Source organism: Platalea leucorodia, assembly GCF_965183815.1.
Source record: "Platalea leucorodia genome assembly, chromosome: 4".
Lineage (NCBI taxonomy): Eukaryota > Metazoa > Chordata > Aves > Pelecaniformes > Threskiornithidae > Platalea > Platalea leucorodia.
Window position 1 is genome coordinate 120301844 of NC_138826.1, and position 19767 is coordinate 120321610.

The following is a 19767-nucleotide window of genomic DNA, read 5'->3' on the forward strand; positions in this document are numbered from 1 at the left end:
CTTCCTTCCAGCGGGACATTTGGGGTTCGGGTGGGTGTTTTTGAGGATGTGTTTCCCCTCGGCTCCTAGCGGTGTTTTGTTTTCCTTCCCTCTGTTTTGGCACCTTCTGACCCCCGGGGCTGTGCAGCTCCGGTGCCCCAGCTGCGGTGCCGGCAGCCCCCGTGCGTGGAAGGGGGGTTGCCTTGTCCCCGGGTTGCACTTGCAGCCTGGACATGGGCGCCAGATTTTGTACTCACATGCTTCCTTGTAAATAAATATTCAGTAGTGCAACTGAAAGGAATGGCACGGTACCAGAGGTTTACCGGCAGTCTGGATGAAAGCCCATCAGTCTTTTTGGCACAAAAGTCTTTTTTCCTTACTTGGGAGACTTAATGTGGGACAGAGTGAGTTCAAGGGCTGTGCTGCATCTAATCAGTGCATTCTGCACCCCTTGCTCATTTGCGTTAGTGAATGGTTACTGGAGACAGTGACTAGTGTGTATATTGTTCTGTAAGTTGTTCTTGCTAAAAGCGCTGTCCCGCTTGCAAAGTAAGTATGAATACGGCTGATGGAAACCAGCCCTCTTCCCAGGCTGATTTGATGTGCTGCTGGTAGTAGCGTGTTTTGCTGATTGCTCAGCTGTGATCCTGTTTCACCTGTTTCCCGTGCCTATCTGTGTACTAATATAATGTATTTTTATTAGGGGAATTTTGCATGCAGTTTCTGTGCTTATTTGCCCCGATACGAACATGGTCACACCAATACAACGGTGCCTGTCTCCATAGGTGCATTTTGTTAAAGCAAAAACTGAGTAGAGCAGCTCGTACCATTCTGCAGCTCCAAGTCAGCAGAGCCTTGAAGCATCTGCTTAATATTAAGCATGTAAATAGTCGCGTGAAATCTAGCAGAGCAAATTCACAAAGTTGAGAATATGCTGGGAGATCTTCCAGCAGCAGGAGCTGGGGGTGGCATACTCCTTCCCCCACCGAGCCTCCGGCAGCGGGCGAGGAGTCCGAAACGCGTGCTGCAAGCAACCAGCCGCGAGGAGCCCCTAAACGCCCAGGCTGGCCGTTTCCTGTAAGCAGCAATTGCAAGGAAAAGAAAGCAGATAGCTCTGTTAAAATCATGATGATATTTGCAACTCAATGTCACGCGTGAAATGTGACCACACAGAGGAACCTCTTCTGTCTCATTTGTATTTAGATGATAGGAATTACTGACACAGAAGAGCTTCCGTTTTTTATTCCATTGCGCTGTTTCTCTGAATCAACACCAGAGGGACAAAACCCTGTCCCAGGCTGTCAGCCTGGTACTTTCCCATTACGAGGGAATTCAGTTGGTTGATTTTCATATCCAGAGAGTGCCACCGTCCAGGTCAAAATGGTACACTGGCTGTAAAGCAGCAAGGCACGTTGCAGCGGCGTGGTGGGAACACGGCTCGGGTTGTGGTTGTCTGCCCAAGTGGGATGGACTCCTGCGAGGAGCTGTCGGCGTGCGGAGGCAGAGGAGTAGCCAACACAGAGCTCCCTCCGCATTCCTCTCCGTGTAGCCAAACCAGAGCCTGAGTCAGCGAAGCCACGCTCGCAGGAGAGCAAGCACGGCTCCGTGGCTGTGGCCAGGGCTGGGCAGCACAATGTATGTTTTTAAGCTCTGCCTGTGGCTTCCAGTCCTGAACAAACCATTTAACCTCTCTTCATCATGGTTACTTACCCTGTAAAGGAAGGAAATGATATGTTTTAGGGGGTATCAACAGAATTAATTCCATAGCACATGTGGCATGCGTGGAGGGAAATCATGGAAAAAACACCCATGGGCCATCTCTCACAGGTCCCCAAAAGACAGCTGTGAAAAGCAAGTCCACAGTTCTGACCAGCTAAGTCTGCAGACTTTCTAACAGGGTCTGCAGTTTTGATGGGAAACATGTACAGATCCCCAAAAGAGAAAAAATTGGAAATTGCTGCTTTTAAGATGAGATGAATGGCTTGCAGAGTATGTTTCTGAGAGTTCAAAATGAGTAACTGCGTTTGAACTGAATAGGATGACACCAGAATTAAGGCTTTAGCCCATGTTTGAGTGCCTTAATGCCTTAGAGCCTTATAGGCCAATGTGCTGCAGTGCTTTTTGTCCCTTAAACCCACATAAAGCATCCAGCCTCTCCAGCCTCAACTTCAAGAGCACCAGCCAGCACAGCCTTCCTTCCCTGTCCAGGGAGACAAGGGATGAGGCAGCCCAGCACCCATCCTCATCAGGACCATCGGCCGCCGTCCTGTTGCATCCGTGGAGAGTGTTCTCACAAGAACAGTGCTCATAACGGGACAAGGTCTTCTGCTGCAGTCACATGGAAAGGACTCAGCACAGGGCGGCACAGAAACATGAGATCCCAGTTGCCTCAGACCTTGTTTGTATTGGCCGCGGCTGTTTTCTCAGAGAAATTTCACTCCAATTTGTAGCCTCACAATTTGACTTTAACATGTTTTGCAGCACTGGAAAGGCCCTGACACAAGAGCTGTCAGCCCTTTCCCAGGCTGAACCTGGCCAGCAGTTCCCATTTCGCTGCGGAGTTTTGCTTGTCTTTCATTCTTGGCTCTATCGCAACTTTCTTTGACCATGTGCCTCCCCTCCCCACATTCACCTCCGATTTTGGACAGGCACCAGAGGCGAGGTGGCCAGTGCAGGTGCAGGAGGGGAGCCTTAGCAGGCTTGAGGACTTCCGAGTGCTGGGAAAAGAGTTGACCACCCCTTGCACTGCACCGTAGAGCTCCTGGGCTGTCCTGCAGTGTCACCTGCACATCTGCCTCGCACAGAGCGCCTGCTGGCTGTGGACTGCGGCAGCCCCGCCGCAGCACGCCCTGCTCCCCAGGCTGTCTCTTGCACTGGCCGCTCTTCACCATCCACGTCCTTGCGTGAAAGGCTGTAACAAAAGCGTGATGTTTCTGAGCTAGCCTGTGTACCAGTGCTCACATTCATTTCACAATCATTCTCCGCCACAAGACTCCTCTTAACAGACCAAAGAGGAGAACCTCATTGATTTGGGGCTCTCTAGATCGGTGGCTTGGTTTCCTCCAGCCAGTGCTACACCCCTGCAGCAGGAGGGTTTCTGCAGACCAGGGCGCTGCGAGCCTGTGTGTGCCGGTGTCAGGGGCTCTGCTGGTGGGGTTAGAGTTGAGGGGTGGGGAGGAGTAATCAAGCCGTTTTGTACAGCTGTGAAAGCATGAGGAAACCTAACCTGTGGTTTTTGCTAATATTTGAGGACAATTGGGAGTCCCAGAGAGGAAACATTTCGCTCTTATTTTTCCTGTTTTTATATTCACTCAGCTAATCGCTGAGTAACATTCTTCTCTCTAGGGCACTAGGCAGCCCTCTCCGAGCCTCACAGCTCCCCTTTCCCATACCACGTGGCAAGTCCTGCTACGTCTGTTTACAAGTGGGGAAATCAAGGTACCTGAAGGGTCTCTCCCACATTCTCTAAAGCAGCCATTGATCCTGTGGATCTTTAGTTGCCACCTGGGTCCTAATATTTGAGAGCCACCATCCAAAGCCAGAGGTAGTGGAAGGTGTGAGGACTTGGCCTCAGGTGTCTCAGCATGTGATGAGACACAGAGGATTCACGCATGCTTTGGCATTAGTGACTTCCCTGGGACAAGCAGCAGGTCAGCATCAGCTCAGCCAAACCCAGGAATACAGTCTGAACTGGACAAACGAGATGATCTTTACTGTTAGTCCTCTGGAGGTTGCTAACTTGAGGAGTTATTTAAAGTAAATGCTCTCCTGGCTTGAGTAGCTATTTATTGCTGTTCTCTAAGCATTTTTTCCCATTAGCACAAGGGTGTGTGCAGTAAAGACAGCAGCTTTTACCATGAAGTCTGTGATAGGTTCTGCCACAGAAAACTACCTGAGGAAGCCTTGGTGTAACCCCAGTTCATTCTTTTCTTCTCTCCAGGGCATCTGTGACCAGGAGGACTTTTGGGCATAGTGGCATCGCTGTGCATACGTGGTACGCCTGTCCAGCACTAATAAAGTCTATCTGGGCTATGGCCATTAGTCAACATCAGTTCTACCTGGACAGAAAGCAAAGCAAGGTAAGCATATTGGAGGTGGGAAGTGCGTGTTGCAGTGGGTGACTCCTTCTCACTCCCCATGGTCCCAGCAAGGTCAAGTCCAGATGGTGGCTCCTTTCCTATCCTCCCTTTCCACTTGAGATCAAAAAAAGGCAAATTGACTCAAAATATCTGCTGGCTTTGGCCAGGTTGAGGGAATTTGTACTGAATTCATGTCTGTGGGAGTGAGGATTGAGGGAAAGGTTGTACTGAACTGTGGACAAATTGGAGGAGCCAAAGTTTGCGTGCAGATAGGGTCGTCTCCCTGTCTGGATGGTTTCCACATGTCTTCTGGTTCTTGAACTCTGTCATAAAGTTAGGGCATCTTCCAATAACTGAGTTCAAAGTAGCTTCACACTCTACACCTGTTTCTGAATCCTTCTTGCTGTCCCTTGCTTTTTACTATCTATCGTATTTTCCTAGACATGAGGGGTAGGGATATTATTTCTCTCTCCGCACAGAATCTCAAAGCAGCAGGAGAGGGGCAGGATGCTGACAGCCTGGCCTTACAAGGAACTGTCTTGATCTGGTGCTGCACAAAGGACTGCTCAATACACAAAAGAAACCACCTTGAAACCAGAGGAGTGTGTGTTTTCCCTCTAATTCCTTTCATCGACAGTAATTTTAGGCATACCCAGAGCAGCAGGAGATTGCTTTGATCACTTTGAGATCGTTTTGAGACAGAAGAGAGACTTCTCATGCAGACACCCCTCTCCATACGAGCATGCTAGTGTAAGACTTTACAAAGATAAAAAGTGTTTTGAGTGGGTACCTGCTTATGCAGCTGCCTGCATTGACCCCCATCTCTGGTGAGATGGCAGGAGTCTGCAGGGTGATACTCCTCAAAATGGCTGAAACAAGCTTAACATCTTAGTATTGCTGAAAGCACAGCCCACGTTTTCAGGCAGGGGCTGCTCCCTCCCATGCGTAGGCCCTGGCCCCGTCAGGTCCCTTCATGAGCCAGGTTAGCTCACTAAACTGAGAGAAAAATCTTCCTTTTTCCTGTTTTACTTTGCTGCGTTATTTTTCTTCCAGTTCAATGAATTGAATTGACTTGCTGAAATTACATGAAGGGCCATCAGTGTGCTGTTAGTCCAGCTCACTCTAAACCCTTCTGACATTGCTTTCCCCATCATGATCTCTGTGACTTCGTTGTAGAGTGGGTAGGACTTTGGGATGCCTGGGGTAGAACACATGGTTACACCCACTTTGGCCGTGTCCCATCTAAAAAAAACCAGGATTCATCTTAGTTGCTGTGAGCTGTATTGAATTTAGGGATGTAGCTAACTTCCCACCCCTGCCTAAGTGCTAGCTGTGAATATGGACAAAATTGCACGCTCACCCGATACCAGGTAATGCGCTCCTGTCCCCCTCCTCTTAGCACCACCAGGACAATGCATAGCTCTCTCTGGTTTGCTCTCAACAAAAACAACTCGCCAAACAAACAGAAGTTTATTTTTTTTTTACTTTTAGCCAGCTGGGTTTGCTGATCTAGCTGCAAGGTATTTAGGTCACAAGCAACCAATAAACAAAAGGAGATTCCCTCCTCCTCCCATTTCTTTGGTAAGAAACTGGGTCTCTTAAATGCCCAGGACTTCCCTTCAGTGACTTCTTTTGTTGCTGGCGGATTGTGTTTCAGTCTGATCTCCCCTCTCTCACACTCCTACAGACAGCACCACCCACCAGCCCTCGTTTGTCAACCTGTCACGTCTGTGACCATGTCAGTGTGCTTTGTCACAATAATCCCGGTGGTCACACTGAGGCTTTGAAGTTAAGGCATACAAATATTTTTGTCCCTTTCTCTTAAGGGAGCTGGTATTTTAGTCTGTTGTCCTCGTCTTTGACGTGACACTGTCAAGATTGATAGATCCATCAATTTTAATTGATCTGTTCAATTCATCCCGCTGGTCACTTCAGGACACTGTACCCATGTGTGCTTTGCTTTTGAAAACCGGTAGAACATACTCCAGAGTGGGGCAATGTGAAATGTCTTCGTTTCGGCTCTCAAGGGCTTAGACAAACATTTATTTGAGTTTCAGGTCGCATGGGTTCGCATCCCCTTAAATCTCAGTCCCCACTTCAGCTGAATCCCCAACTTCAAAGCAAAACTTAGATATTCCCTCCTTTCATGTCCAAACTTGGCATTTCATATCGTTTTGACAAAAGAAAGAAAAATAAAAACAAACTTAGAAGAAAAAGCCTGCTGGAGGTCACTGCAACTGAGCCTTCACTCCAGTGATGTAGACTAGATGGCAGGAGATATGACATAGTGATAAAGCAAGCTTGAACTCCATGCTCCTCACATAACTGGGCACCAGTTGGATTTGGACCTTCTGCCACGGCTCCACTGGAAAAGCCCCTTCACTTGATTTTACAAAGAAATAAAATCAGCTTTGCCTGGATTTTGACCCTTTTGCAAGGCAGTGAGGTCCCAGCCTTCTTTGCAGCCTCACTCCGCGTTGAACTCCTGCCAGCTCGCCGAGTTCCCAGCGTCTCGCTCCCCGCTGATCTGTCTCTCTCTCCCTGCAATCGAAGCGTAACGTGGAGACTGAAAAGATCCCCAGCTTTCCAAGTGAACATGTCAGCATGCAGAACTCCTGTCAGCTTCCCTTTTTTTCAGGAGACAGATGCAGCAGGACTTCAAGGCATGTCTTTGCTCTGTTGACTGCACCAAGTCAATCAAACGTTTGGCCTAGAAGCCTTGAGAAGTCTCTTTTTGTGGGCATTTCCAACAGCACGTTCCTCCAAGCGCAAGGCTTTTTGGCTGAATGAACCGGTAGAAAATAGGCCAAGGGTTTCAGAAAATCACCTGCAGCAAAGCCCCATCACTGCAAGGAAGAGGGATAAATTCATCCCTAGTGTCCATCTACTCTTCATTTCACTGATGGATTTTTCCTCACCTTCTGACCCTGTCAGAACAACACTGGGGATCAGTTTGGCCCCATGCTTTGAAATGACTCATGAATGAGCCAGTCTCCTTCCATGTAAATGAGACTTGGCAGGTCTGCACTAAGTGCTTTAAAATTTTTGAGCCTGGAGGGACTGCAGGGCCCGAGGGAGCGCTAATGGGATGTAATCTAGCTTTCCACTATTGTGCTGTCAGTACAAAGTCTAGCCCAGGCCTCGCGCTGGCTGCTGCTCAGTGGCCTGTATGAAATGAGCTGTTGGTCTGATTCCTGCCGCCGATGAGTGGCTGTCCAAAGCACAAGACCACCCGATGCTGACTGGCATTGCTGTAGGCAGCAGAGGCAGCAGGGATTGAGCAGCATGGAAAATTAACCCCATTCCTTTCAGGAGATGCTCCATCCCAACTGTTTAGTGCAGGGTACCATTAGCACAACTGTGGTCGGATCTAAAAACCTTCACCGCCGGCTTCAGCAGGTTTGGATTGCACCCTCTGCGGAGGAAGATCACTCTGCCCTGCCGATCCCCTGTCTCCTCTCTTCTGGTTTGCTTTTCCTCTATTCTGGCTCCAGGGATGCCAGGCTTTGGTCTTAGACTATTTCTTCATTTGCCCTCTGTAGGGCACACTTCCAGCTGCCGCTGGCTTGGCGTGCTGGCCCAGACCACAGCCTCCAGTTGCATTGCCTTCACTCAGCGTTTTAGTTCGTGCCTAGTCAAACAGGTAGGGCCAGAGTGTGCTCTAATTTGCAGTCTGAATATGAGTGGAAATAAACTACAGGGCTTCTCGCTGTAACTATCCTACAAATACAGGAAAACCACTGCCTCGCAGAGCGGGAGGGCAGGATCTGTCTGTGCAGGCTTGGGGTTTGTGCCTTTCCTAGACATCCGCTGCAAGGACTCAGTGCTTTGGGTTAGGCAGATACCGGGTTTGATCAGTATGGCTGTTCCCGGGGTTACACAAGCTATACGTAACCCTACATATATGTAGGGTTACACAGCGTGTATGTGCCTGCAGGGGATAAATCACCAGGATAGCAGCAGCCTGAAGACTTGTTACCTCCAAAGATCTGACATTGCAGCAAGACAGCATTTCGTGCTCACGCTCCTTATCAAAACTCAGGTAGAAGGCAATCTCATTAGATAAAAGCAGGGACATTCCTCTCCACCTAGAACTAATCTTCCAGAGCTATTTGGAGAACATCTTTCACAAACCTTGTTTCTGACCAGGAACCTCAGATCCAAGAAGTTAAGAGTGCTGTCCTTCTCCTGGGGCTGAGTTTGGGAGGAGCGGATGGAAATGAGGGGTGTCTAACTGGTTGCATCATTAGTTTAAAAGGGTCAGTACTGGTTGCCTGATCTGCTCTGACATCTTGGCAGGTAGTTCAGCCTCTGCACTCAAATAAATGAGTGCACACGCCCTGTTCTTGGGGTTGTTGTGGAAATAAGCTTGTGAGGCATTTGGGTACCTCTGAATGGTAATGATAGAGGCTATAAATACCCAAGAATATTAAATTATGGTAGTACTTCTGAGAGTGTTTTCAGTGTGAGGCTCTCCCAGTGCTGTCTTCATTTGAAGTCTTAAATTAATCTTAAAAATATAGTGTGCAAAAGGGAGACATTTTACTTCCCTTATTATTTCATTGATGTGCAAACAGGCAGGGGATCACTAAGATTTAACCTTAAGTGTCTTACCCAAAGCCCCATAGTAAATCAGTAACAGAGCTAAGAGTGAAGCTCAGCGTGCTGAGCATTCAACCATCAGTTCAGCCTTCACTCTTGTTAAAATGATTGTTGCTTCCTGAGGATGTGAAATAACACTGAAAATCCCATCATGGCAAGCATTCCTTGTAGTCCCATCTCGTGTTAGTTCCCGTGGGAACAGATCACACCCTGGTACGTGGATGTCAGTCAGCTTCTGATTTGTTAGCCCTGTGATGATGTGCCCGTCACCTCAACTGTATGACTTGGGCTGAGTCTCTTCTGGCCTTCAGGAGGTGCGGAGGTGAATGCTCAGGTGAACTGCGGCTTCACCATCCTGTTGAACAAAAGTCTTTGTGTGGCTGGAGAGCCTCAGCACAATGTCCCAACAACTTTCTGGGTTCTGGGTAATAGAAATTGCAGGTCAGTGGCCCTGCGAGGCCAGGCTAATTGAAGCTCAGCAGCACAGGACCTGCGAGATTTGGGCGATGGGCTGAGCTCCAAGCTCCCTTCATCCATGAGGGTCAGCGAGCAAGAAGCTGATTTCCAGGTTGGAGATGAAATAGCAGTCATCTTTGCGTGCCATGTTACAGACAGCAAGCTTCTTCCTGGTTGGCAGTTTCCTCCTTGTTAGCATGGTTTGTTACCTGAAGCAAATTCAACAACCAATACATAAAATAGAGCTCAGAGCGTAAGCATTAATTCAGAAGAGGCAGGAGGAAATTTTCCATGTGGACAGATTATGCCACAATGGCTTAATGAAAAGTTTCCTTATATTTTTTTCTGAAGTGCTTGGAGATGACCCCAGTCAGAAATGAGACGGAGGACTAGAGGGGCTTTGGGGTTGTTCTGATGTGGCAGTTGCTATTTTAAGGTGATCCTAAGGCTGTACTGGTCACAAAAAGGACTGAAAAATTCTTGTGGCCACCCAAGACACCCTCATATGTAGGGTTCTTCTTGCCGGTAGTGCTAGGGATATAACTGAAGGGCCATCCCCAGGAACTTTGATCAATGTTTTTGATCCTCTTGTTCACGTTAAGCACATGCTAGAGGCTGCCAGGAGAATGGACTGGAGATAGACAGTGAGCTACTAACAGTGGGGTTTGTATTGCACAGGCAAGGCAGCCACTCGGACTGAGTGAGCCCAACCCTGCAAGCAGCCACCGTGCTCATTTCATTGCTCAGTGCCGCTAACCCCCTTGCCCTGAACATTTTCTGCCTTTGTTGGCTCTGTGGGCATAACCACAGCTGAGCTCACTGCTCAACGAAGAGAAAGTTCTGGAGTTCTGTCACCTGAACTTGCTGGGCATCTTGTTGTCTCAAACCCTTCCGTCACCCATGGAGAAGGGATGACATCTTAGGAAATTAACTCATTGTCCCCTAAGATAGGAGGAGGACTAGATGGTCGTTGGTCCCTTCCAACTGAAATATAATACAATATTCTATTCTATTCTATTCTATTCTATTCTATTCTATTCTATTCTATTCTATTCTATTCTGTTCTATTCTATAGGTTTACACAGCATGCACGTTTACTTTCCCCTGGAGGTGCCTAGATTGCTGACATTTGGTGGTGTACAATGGCTGACTCCTTGCTGTGGTGTGGCTAGTTACTGAGCTAGGGCCGGCTGCGTTTCTTACTGGAGTAACGTTAATGCTTTGAAGAGGTCCCTCACAGTAGGGGCATTGCCCGCGGCTTATTAGTCTGGACCATAACCTGCACATGTTTTCCTGCCAGTATTTTCTTCCAGTTTCTCATGACAGCACATTTAAGCCATGTCCTCACTGTGTCTTGGTCCAAAGCTCACTGCAGATTTGGAAAGGCCCCTCCTGGCTTCCTTTAGGTGCTAGAGACAGTCTTTAGCCTTTGGGCTTTGTATTTTATTATGTTGGCATTTCTGAAGGTTTCTTATTGTATGTGGTAGCACAGTGACTCCATACATAGTTTGTTTAAGGGGGGAAAAATGTGCATGGCAAAGCAAGGAAAATAGCAAACAACAGGAAGCGATGCCAGAATTGTACCCACATAAGGATGTAAAAAGTGCAGCAGTGAATACCGTGCCAGATTGCTTCTATTCTTGTAAAATAATCCAGGTTTGCTGTGGAGGCCTGTTTCCTGCCACAGCAAAAGGACTTTTTCCTTCTGTGAGCTTTAAAGAAGTGCTAGATCATTACTAACTCCTGTGTCCATGTCCAGTCCAAGATTCATGCTGCAAGAAGCCTGAGTGAGATTGCGATTGACCTGACCGAAACTGGAACGCTCAAGACCTCAAAGCTGGCCAACATGGGGAGTAAAGGCAAAATTATCAGCGGCAGCAGCGGGAGTCTTCTGTCATCAGGTAGGTCCTTTATCCTGTAACTGGAGAGAATACGGTGGGAAGGGCCGTGGCTGTGGTATAATGGGGAGCAGCCAGAAGTTGCACTGCAGCAATGAAAGTCACTTCCCTTTAGCCTTTCTGTCTGTCCAGGTGTCAGTCTGTCTCTCAGCACGTTGCCCCACAAACAGCACAGGCAGCAGCCTCCCCCTCTCTCATTACCGCTGCTCATTTCCTCTTTGGCCCCAGGATGTCATCTCCAACCTCTCACTTTCCAGCTGAGACCTGGTCTGTCTTCACAGTTTCTACCATAATCACTCCTTGGCACCCAGCTAATCCCTAGGCAGATGCATTTGTGAAGGAGCCCTCAACCAGCAGTGAGCAAGCAGTCAGCCAGTGCAGCTCACTGGGGAAACTGAGGCTGGGAATTGGTGATGTCCTTCAGCAGTGTTGAGGCAGGGTGGCTTCTTCACAGAGCACACATCTGCTTTACCTCCCTGTTGCTGGAATTTGTCTGGTGTCCCAGGCTCAAAAGAGCTGTTCCCTAGCACTCTCCACCATACTAGTGTCGGGACCTAGAGGTTTCTTTTTGCGGCTTAGAGCACCTTCCTGTTACGAGGAAGACATAATCTGTGAAAGAAACCCAAGAGAAGTTCATATGGAGGAGAGCTAGAGCATCAGAAGAGAAGGACCAGGGAAGAGGAGTCAGGAACTTGTCTGTATTTCTTTGAAAGTCTTCTGTCAGTCTGAACGGGGCAAGCTGTGTGTAAAACAGTGCAAAGCGTCACTCCAGGAGCAAAGTGAGGATTGATAGTTTGCAAAGAGCTTGAAGCTGCTCAGGTAAGAAGCTCTTCAGGAGGGCAAAGTTGCTAGTATCACTATAATTAACAGTTCCAGTCAATTAAATGCCCTCTGTTAAGTGTCACGTCAAGTTATCGAAAACCATTGTTTTGAGATGTGTAACACCAGAGAATAACCTCCTCATGCTTGACAAGGGAAGAGTCCATCTAAGAACACACATGCTTTAAAACTGAACCTACACTGGTGTAGTAGATCAGCTTTGCATCACTGTATCCTTCATCTCTCTTAAAAGCCACCCTCTCCTGCCTGGAAAATGTCCAGCAAGGGGTTAAAATAGGCAGTGCTTACAGAGCTGCAGAGCAGCCTGCTGTGCAATTCCTTGCCTTGCCTGCAAACAGAGATGCCTTTCTGCTCCTTAGATCCTCCTGAGGAAGTGTACAATCCACCGTCGGGTGCCTCCCATCGCTTAGGGAGTTGCAGTAGCTGAGCAGCTCCCAGACTGGTGTCGGGTTGTTGGAGCTCTTTGTTTGTTTGGCATTTTTTCCAGCTCTCCTGCTGGAAGGTAAATAACGTTAAGTACCCCAAGGAAGTTCTTAAGGTCTTTCCAAGATCTCAGCCTCCTGGGCACCATTCCTGAGTTTGTGAGAGCTACTTGGTAGTAATCCTGTTTTCATATTAATACACTGACTTTTCGCCTTCCAGGAAAAAAACATGGGGGCCTGCTTCTGCTCTCACACTGGGAGAGCAGTAGCCAGGTGAAAGCCAGAAGAAAATCAGGCCCAGAAAAGCTTCTGTAGGGCCAGCACCTATCAGGGTTACGGGGATGGAAATACCAAACTGGGAGCTGCCCATGCTCTTATTTCTATATTTTTTTTGCTCCCTGCTCAAATCCCTTCTGGCTGAGCATGGGGTTTGCAGACTCAGCAGAATTGCACTAGTGACTAGACCCGTGCAAAGTTCATTGACCAGGTGAGTCATTTCTTCAGGCCTGGGTAGGTGGATCAGTCTACCTGGACGCCTACGTAGGACTGTGTGAACCTCAGTTCCAGTCGAGGTGCTGCTGGTGGGCCAGGCGAGCATCGCTCCCTCGAGGTTCCTGTGTTCAGACCTGCCTTTAGGTCCTACCAGCTGTGAGGACAGGGCTCTCCTCAAAATGTTAAGGAGAGCTGTGGGGTTTGCTGCTGCTGTGTGCCTTCCAGCAGCTACAAGGAAGCATAGAGAGAAGTTGTCTGGCAGAGGAGGACAGATACCAGGGAACTGGAGACCCTGAATTGCTTCCACACAGTCACCCAGACCCCTCTGCTCCCAGAGCCCCTTCCCTCGAGCCCGGCTGGCAGAGGTGACCCAGCCCTGTCCCACTGGACGGGAGGGGGCATTCGCTGCCTGTCCCACTGGGCACAGCCGCCGGCTCCGTCCCGGCCTTTGCGTTTCCTCCCATTGTGCCAAAGATTATCGGCACACAATCACAACAACGATGGGTTATCGCGGCACAGCCTGCGCGCTGGAGAGAATAAGTGCAAATGATTAAGTGGCCACAGTAGGTTTCCAGGCTATAAATACCCAGAGTGACTCAAAATCACAAGGGCAGGACTGAATCTCTGTTTGCCCCCACTTCCCTACTGTTCTCAGTCCTTCTGTCCTGGAAATTACTTGTAGCCATTTCCTCTCTCCGTCCCACTCCTCCTCACTGAAGGGGCTATCAGTGCCACGAGGAGCAGGCCAAAGCTGACATGTCTCCCCTGGGACTGCAGCAAGGCTGCAAGGAAATATTTGTTGTTGCTTCCAGCTGTCACACTGTCTGGCCAAGATCCTGCTGTGCAGTGCAAGACAGTCGCTGCCCCACATCATTTACAGTCTCAAGACACAGCAGAGGGGAGATGGAGTCTTATACTGGGGCAGTGACTTCCCCGTGGTCACAGCAATTCAGGGCCAAAGCCTAAGCTCCTCCATGTTTCCCAGGCCCTCGATCTCAGTCTGTGTGCACTGCAGAGTTGTAAGTTTGATACTTGAGGCTCCCAAGTGCCTTTCTGACAAGCTTGCTCTTTAACTTTTGTCCTCATTTTGGCTCTGAAGGCAGCCCCCAAAACAGTGGGCTGCTGGGATTTAGCTCAAGGATCTTCTGCTCAGGATCTCTGGGCCATCCCTGGACATCTGGGGCAAGATTTGCCCAGGAATAAAAGCTCCGCTTTCACACTGGCATGAACTCTAATCAAAGCCAGCAGAGATAATTATTGGAGCGAATCAGGTTAGGTCTAAGGTGGATTTTTTCTTCAGTCTGTCCCCTAAGAGCTTTGCAGGGCTCCTGGCTAGTGAGGAGCCCTGTTATTGCTGGGTTATTGTTGGACTGAACCCCAGACCACCTTCTTCATCTCAGTGGGCACAGGAGAGACCACAGAGGAGCACCTCTGCCTTAGCTCTGCAGACACGTTCGAGGAGCCTCCGGCCCCCCAAGCCCCATTCCTTCATCAGCGATGGAGGTTTCCTGTGTAGGGGCCTGTTTACGTTTGAAAATGCCACGACAGAGCCCAGCCAGCCGGTTCCCCGGCCCCCGCCGCTCCATCCGGCGGGGCCATCTCCCAGCTGGACCTCCCCAGCGGGCGTTGGAGCGGATAAACAGCACCCGCACGGCCTCCAGCACGACCTGCGAAGCCGAGTCGCCCACAGGATAACGGAGAGCATCCTGTGCGGAGCAGCTCCAGCTGGGCTCCCGCGCGCCGCGGAGGATATCCTATTTGTCTGGCAGAGACAAGAGATAGCGGCCGTCGGAGGTTGCTGGCTGTTGTGCGCTGACATCCTGGCGCGGTGAGTCATCCCGAGCTCTGGCACGGAGCAAGCCTGGGGGGACCTCCCCTCCCGGCTCGGGGGACAGCCTTCCACGGGGACCTCAACCAAACGCCAGCGAGCTGGAGCCAGCAGACGGATGTAGCATGGAGGGTTCGCCATATTTAGAGGTGGTTCAAAAGCTATCCAGGGAGATTACATATTTAAGCAACGTTTCCCTGGTTTACCGCATTAGGAATTAGCCCTAATTGTGGGAGATAAAATACCTGAGCAGGCCTCCCAGTCAACCATTTCTGTCGCAGCAGGAGTCTGTCATGTTAGGACTGATGTTTCAGGACTGATTTTTCTCTGTTGGTGATCCCCTTTGGAAGGCGCTGGGCAGCCGTGACTCAGTGAGCAACATATTTAATAAGGCTGATTTAAGGTGGTATCTGCTTGATTGGTTTGGTTTGTGCTGGTCTTTGGTTATTTCTTTGGTTGTTTTTATGGTCTTTTGATTTGTTCTGACATTTTTGGGTCAATCGCCACTGGGTTTAGAAGTGGGCCTGTGGTCACAGCCTTGCTTAAGGCTGGATTAATACATATTTATAAATAAAGAGCTTCTAATGGAAGCTGTAGGTACCCCAGCAATACAAAGCACTGTTCTCTGCTCCTTTACAAGCATCTTGCATGGGCGTGATTCTCTTGACAGATCAAGTTTCCATTTGCTTTTCACCTGTGAGAAAAAGCAGAGAATCCAACCCATAAAAATCTAATAATACACCCCAAAATAGTTAAGCTTTTAAAAAAAAAAAAAAGCTAGAACAGAACAGTTTCTGAAGGAGAAACTTCAGGAAAGTCTGAAGAAATAAGTAAGTCCTGCAGGATGCCCAAGGGATCATCCAAGTCGGGTATGGTCAAGATAAAAAAATTCAGCATCACAAGCCATGAACTGAGCACCCTGGCCTTTGAACCCTCGCAATGCCAGAAGAGTTTGTGATGCAAAGACACACTTGAACCAGTTCAAATCAACCTTTTCCATCAGCACCAAGGAGTGGTTGCCTTCGGTTTCGGCAGTAATCCCATTCCTTAACTCAGAATGTGACAACGCGCTTCCAGATCTCCCCCAATTCCTTTGCTTTCTGGGAGGGGTGAAAAAGATGGCAAAATGTGCACTCAGTGGACGCTGCCACCAACCGCATCAGGGTTGAGACCAGCGTGGTTCTCACACAGGGTGAGCACAGCTGGAGCAAACGCCGTGAACTGTCTGTGCTTGATTTGGGTCCGTACCAGCTCAGCCAGAAGCCGTTCGTTTCCTTCTTGTCGGCACACCCCGAATCAGCTCAGGCATCTGGCCAGGGCTGAGGCTATTCATCTGCTTTTAAATGTTTCAGCATCTATGTAGCTGCTGTGGCAACCCGCAGTGCAAAAACGAATAGCTTTTAAAAATAAATCTGAGGCTGGTGTGGAGGTAGGGAGCAGAGAGAGGAAGGAAAGGGGAAGAGCAGTTGAAAGGAAAACGTAGGTCATTAAAGTTGTCCTAAAAGAAAAAAAAAAAAAGATTTAAACATCTGGAATTATGAGCAACTTTTTACCAGGACTCAGCAGTTTGTGGACAATTCAGCAGTTGAAAATTCAGCAGTTGAGTTTTTGCTAGTAACTGCTCACCAGGTTGCTATTAAGAATTACCAAATGCTAGAGAGGGCTTTCCCGGCCAGTGCAAATACAAGGCTCCTCTAGAAGATCCCGTCGAGTTCTCGCAGCACAGATGTGTTTGCAGAATTGAGTTTTGTTGCTCTATGAGGGCAAACCCCAATGAAATGAGGATGACTACAGCAACTAAACAAACATCTTACCATGAAGTTGTCCTCCTTTATCTGATGATGCTCAATCTGGCTGACCTTTAGAGAGCCCTTTTTCCACCTCCCCCACTCCAGGACAGCCCAAGAAAAGGTGTAACAAAGCAGGGTGGCGTTTCACAGAATTAGTGCCAGCTGTCTTCCTACAGGAAAACTGCAGAAAATAGTGGTGGAAAAGATCTGTGAGATTCTCTGCTCCCCCTGGGCCAGTGCAGAGCTGTTTCATGGCATGGGTTGCCTCAATCCTCTTTCAGTTTAGCTTTAACGGTCTGGTGGAATAGTAGCAATGAAAGATGAAGCTGAAAGCACAAATTTCACTCTGTTTTGCTGCCAAAGAGTTGTTCCCAGGTTCCTTCCAGAGCTCTGTGAAATGGCAGCAACGTTTTCAGCCTCCTTGGGCTGAGCGTCTTCACTGTAGGCTTGGAGGCCAAGCTGCAAATGTATCTGGAAACCCCCTCTCACCCCTGTCCTACAGGTGCACAGAAAAATCCATGTGGCGTCCTGTTGTATCTGACCCCTGCAGATAATAAAGGCCTGCTTTCTCTGTGCTGCTGCTCTAGAGGGGCAGGGGAGCCCCTCATAGTCACCCTGGGACAGTGGGTGCTGAGACTACTGAGGAACCACTGAGGACTAGGAGGAACCCCCTTGAAAGCATTGCCGAGTCAAAGGCTTTTCTGCAGGCGTAAACCTATAGCACCCCACAAGAAGTCTCCACAAAGCACTGGGCACAATCCGGCTGTCTAAACGTAGGTGTCTGGTGCCGGTTTAGGTGGGTTAGAGTATCCCACTGCCAGTCCAAAAGAGTGTGGGTCTCACAGGGTCTTGGATCATATCTGCCACCCCATGGAAGACATCTCAGATGATACTTAGATCACCTAGACAATTCTGTTGAGGCAACAGCAACCCCTTAGCCACAGCAGCCCTGTCCGTTCAGCCCAGCTCAAGACCCACTATCCCATTAAAAAGGGATCAAATGCAGACTTAGGCTGAGCTCCAGAGCTGTGTGTGGGGCAGAGCTTTAGAGTGTGTGGAGCTGTAGCTCCCAGTGTCGTCTGTGGACAGACATGGGACGCTCCTGCTGAATCCACCTTAGATACCAGAACTCAGCTTTCTGTAAACCTAAGGTGGATGCTTTGAACTACAGCTGTAGCTAAACAACAGCCAGTAATATGAGTGAAAAGTGTGTAGAGATGGCATTTACCCCTTCTTGAGCTTGCTTTTTGTCTCACAGTACGGCCATAACCTTCGTGTCCTTACTCTGTGATGAAAGGATGCACTCGGCTTATGCAAACGCGGGGTTTAGAGGGAAGTAGTGGCTTCGCTATAAACTCATCCCTGAGCCCAGAGGTGCATTAAAGAGGCTAAATGCTAAGCACATCATGAAAAATGATCTACTCAAGTTGAGGACCCCAAAATGGATGCAACGAACATTGCTCCTTCTTTGAGATGCTAGATCTTGGATAGCAATTGATGCACCACCCCAAACTAAAATAAAATCAGGAACGCCATCAGTAAGTTCCCCTAAAGAGCTGAAGTTATAAATGCTGTCATGACATCTGAGCAACAAAGTCTGAGTTAATGCATGGACTCACTTCAGTGGAAGTTGCCGGGTAATTGCCACTTGAAAAGTCAAGCCATTTGGACATCCAGTTTAAATATTTTGACCTACTTCTTCACAAGAAACAGCTACTGTCCCAGAAGGACCTATGGGTTATTGTTGTTTTGGTGTGTTTTACAGGAATCTTGGTAGGTAATTTTGTTCCATTACATTTCTTCATAAAACAGGCACTGTAAGTGGATTGAATTAAATGTTGGCCACTAGGATAATTGCAGTTCTTAAGAAGTAGGCCGTATTGTCAGATGGTTTCTCCTAGGCTTAATTTCCCAAAAATGCACCTCCAGGGCTTCATAAACTGTACTGTTATTTGCCATTGGGAACTTTCATGGGAACGGTATGTCTTTTTTTTCTAGGATCTTTACATGAATAATTTTGTTGCTTTTATTTTTCTGGATAATGAGTACAAACATCTTTGTGTGTGCCCCACTGTCCAATCTCTCTGTTAGCTTAAACATTAAGAATTTGCTGTAAACAAACATGACTGGGTAACACCTGCTTCATGTCATAGTCTGATTTCGTTTTGGAAGGACTGTATCCAGGCCTTGGTAAAATTACAAGCACTCCAGATGTGTATTCTGCTGTCAGCTGGCCTAGTGAAATCATTGTTTATTGATAGGTTCCCAAGAGTCAGATAGTTCTCAGTCTGCCAAGAAAGACATGCTGGCTGCACTGAAATCCAGGCAAGAAGCTTTGGAAGAGACACTGCGCCAACGCTTGGAAGAGCTAAAGAAACTGTGTCTCCGAGAAGCGGTAGGCAATGGACATTTTATAACCTGTAACACTTTGTTGCTTGCATTGTTATAGCGTGCTCGTTGTTTGGAGGTGGTGTGGAGTGAGGAGGAGAGATTCCTTCCACAGTCACCTCTTGCAAAGCCCATTGAACAAAGGCCTCAGGAAGGTCCAGCTGTTTCAACTCCAGATTGCAATGTCACAGGACATTTTCCTCCCAGAGAAGGGGACCCCATGTCAGTTGGGTACCTGGTTGGCTTGGGGTGAGGAGGGTGCTCAGCATCCATGTCTGCTGTTTGAAATTGTGTTTAAGATGCATTCAGCCAGGCTTCTTATTGACTTTGGTGGGAATATACAGCTACCTAAATGGCATAAGAAGGCTGTCCTGTGTACTGGTAATCACTTCTCAAAGGCTTTTGACTTCATTAGCAAAAAAAAAAAAACAACCAGGCTCATACACTTTCTTCTTGGAGCAGGCCTGACCTTACATGCTTTTCTTCTCCCAGCACATTCTTGCATACAGCACACAAGGTCTATCTGCTCCATGTAGACTCCCTTCATGCAATAAGCTCTGGCACTCCTGGAGAGGAATGGCAGTGTGGTGGCTGACCTTGCGAAGAGGAACCACTATGGTCATCACAAGACAGGCAGGACAGCTCAGGAACTCATCTCATAACCTTCCCACTCACTTTCCAGTTCATTCTTGGAGTACACAGGAGGCCAGTTTAGAGAGCAATTTAATGTTTGGGGAAATCACAGTCCTGCTGCAGATGTGCGCGGAGATTAGCAGCAGCGTACGCTTGGGTCATTCAGCAATTTTCCTTTGTTTACCAGCCCTGAAAATCTGAATTTAACAACAAATCGTGATGTGTAACACAACAGGAAGCTGGCTGCAGACAGTGGCGCTGAGATCTTCCAGTTGTTGCTTAATATTCGATGTGTATCTCGCCTTTGACAAAAATGGGGGAAATAGGTCACTGATTCAGCTCTCATTGCACTTTGTTTCA

At 48.3% G+C, this 19767-nt stretch overlaps 1 protein-coding gene across 3 annotated transcripts in view; it reads left to right on the forward strand.

Annotated features, from left to right (window-relative positions):
* The window catches only part of FRMD4A (FERM domain containing 4A), a gene marked incomplete at its 5' end in the record, with an annotated part of 385473 nt that overhangs the window by 343439 nt on the left and 22267 nt on the right, over nt 1–19767 (forward strand). For all 3 annotated transcript variants that reach the window (XM_082310334.1, XM_082310333.1, XM_082310332.1), the window contains 3 exons: nt 3920–4058; nt 10876–11017; nt 18648–18781. In XM_082310334.1, the coding sequence (XP_082166460.1) occupies nt 3920–4058; nt 10876–11017; nt 18648–18781 (415 nt within the window). The remainder of the gene's footprint in view (nt 1–3919; nt 4059–10875; nt 11018–18647; nt 18782–19767) is intronic.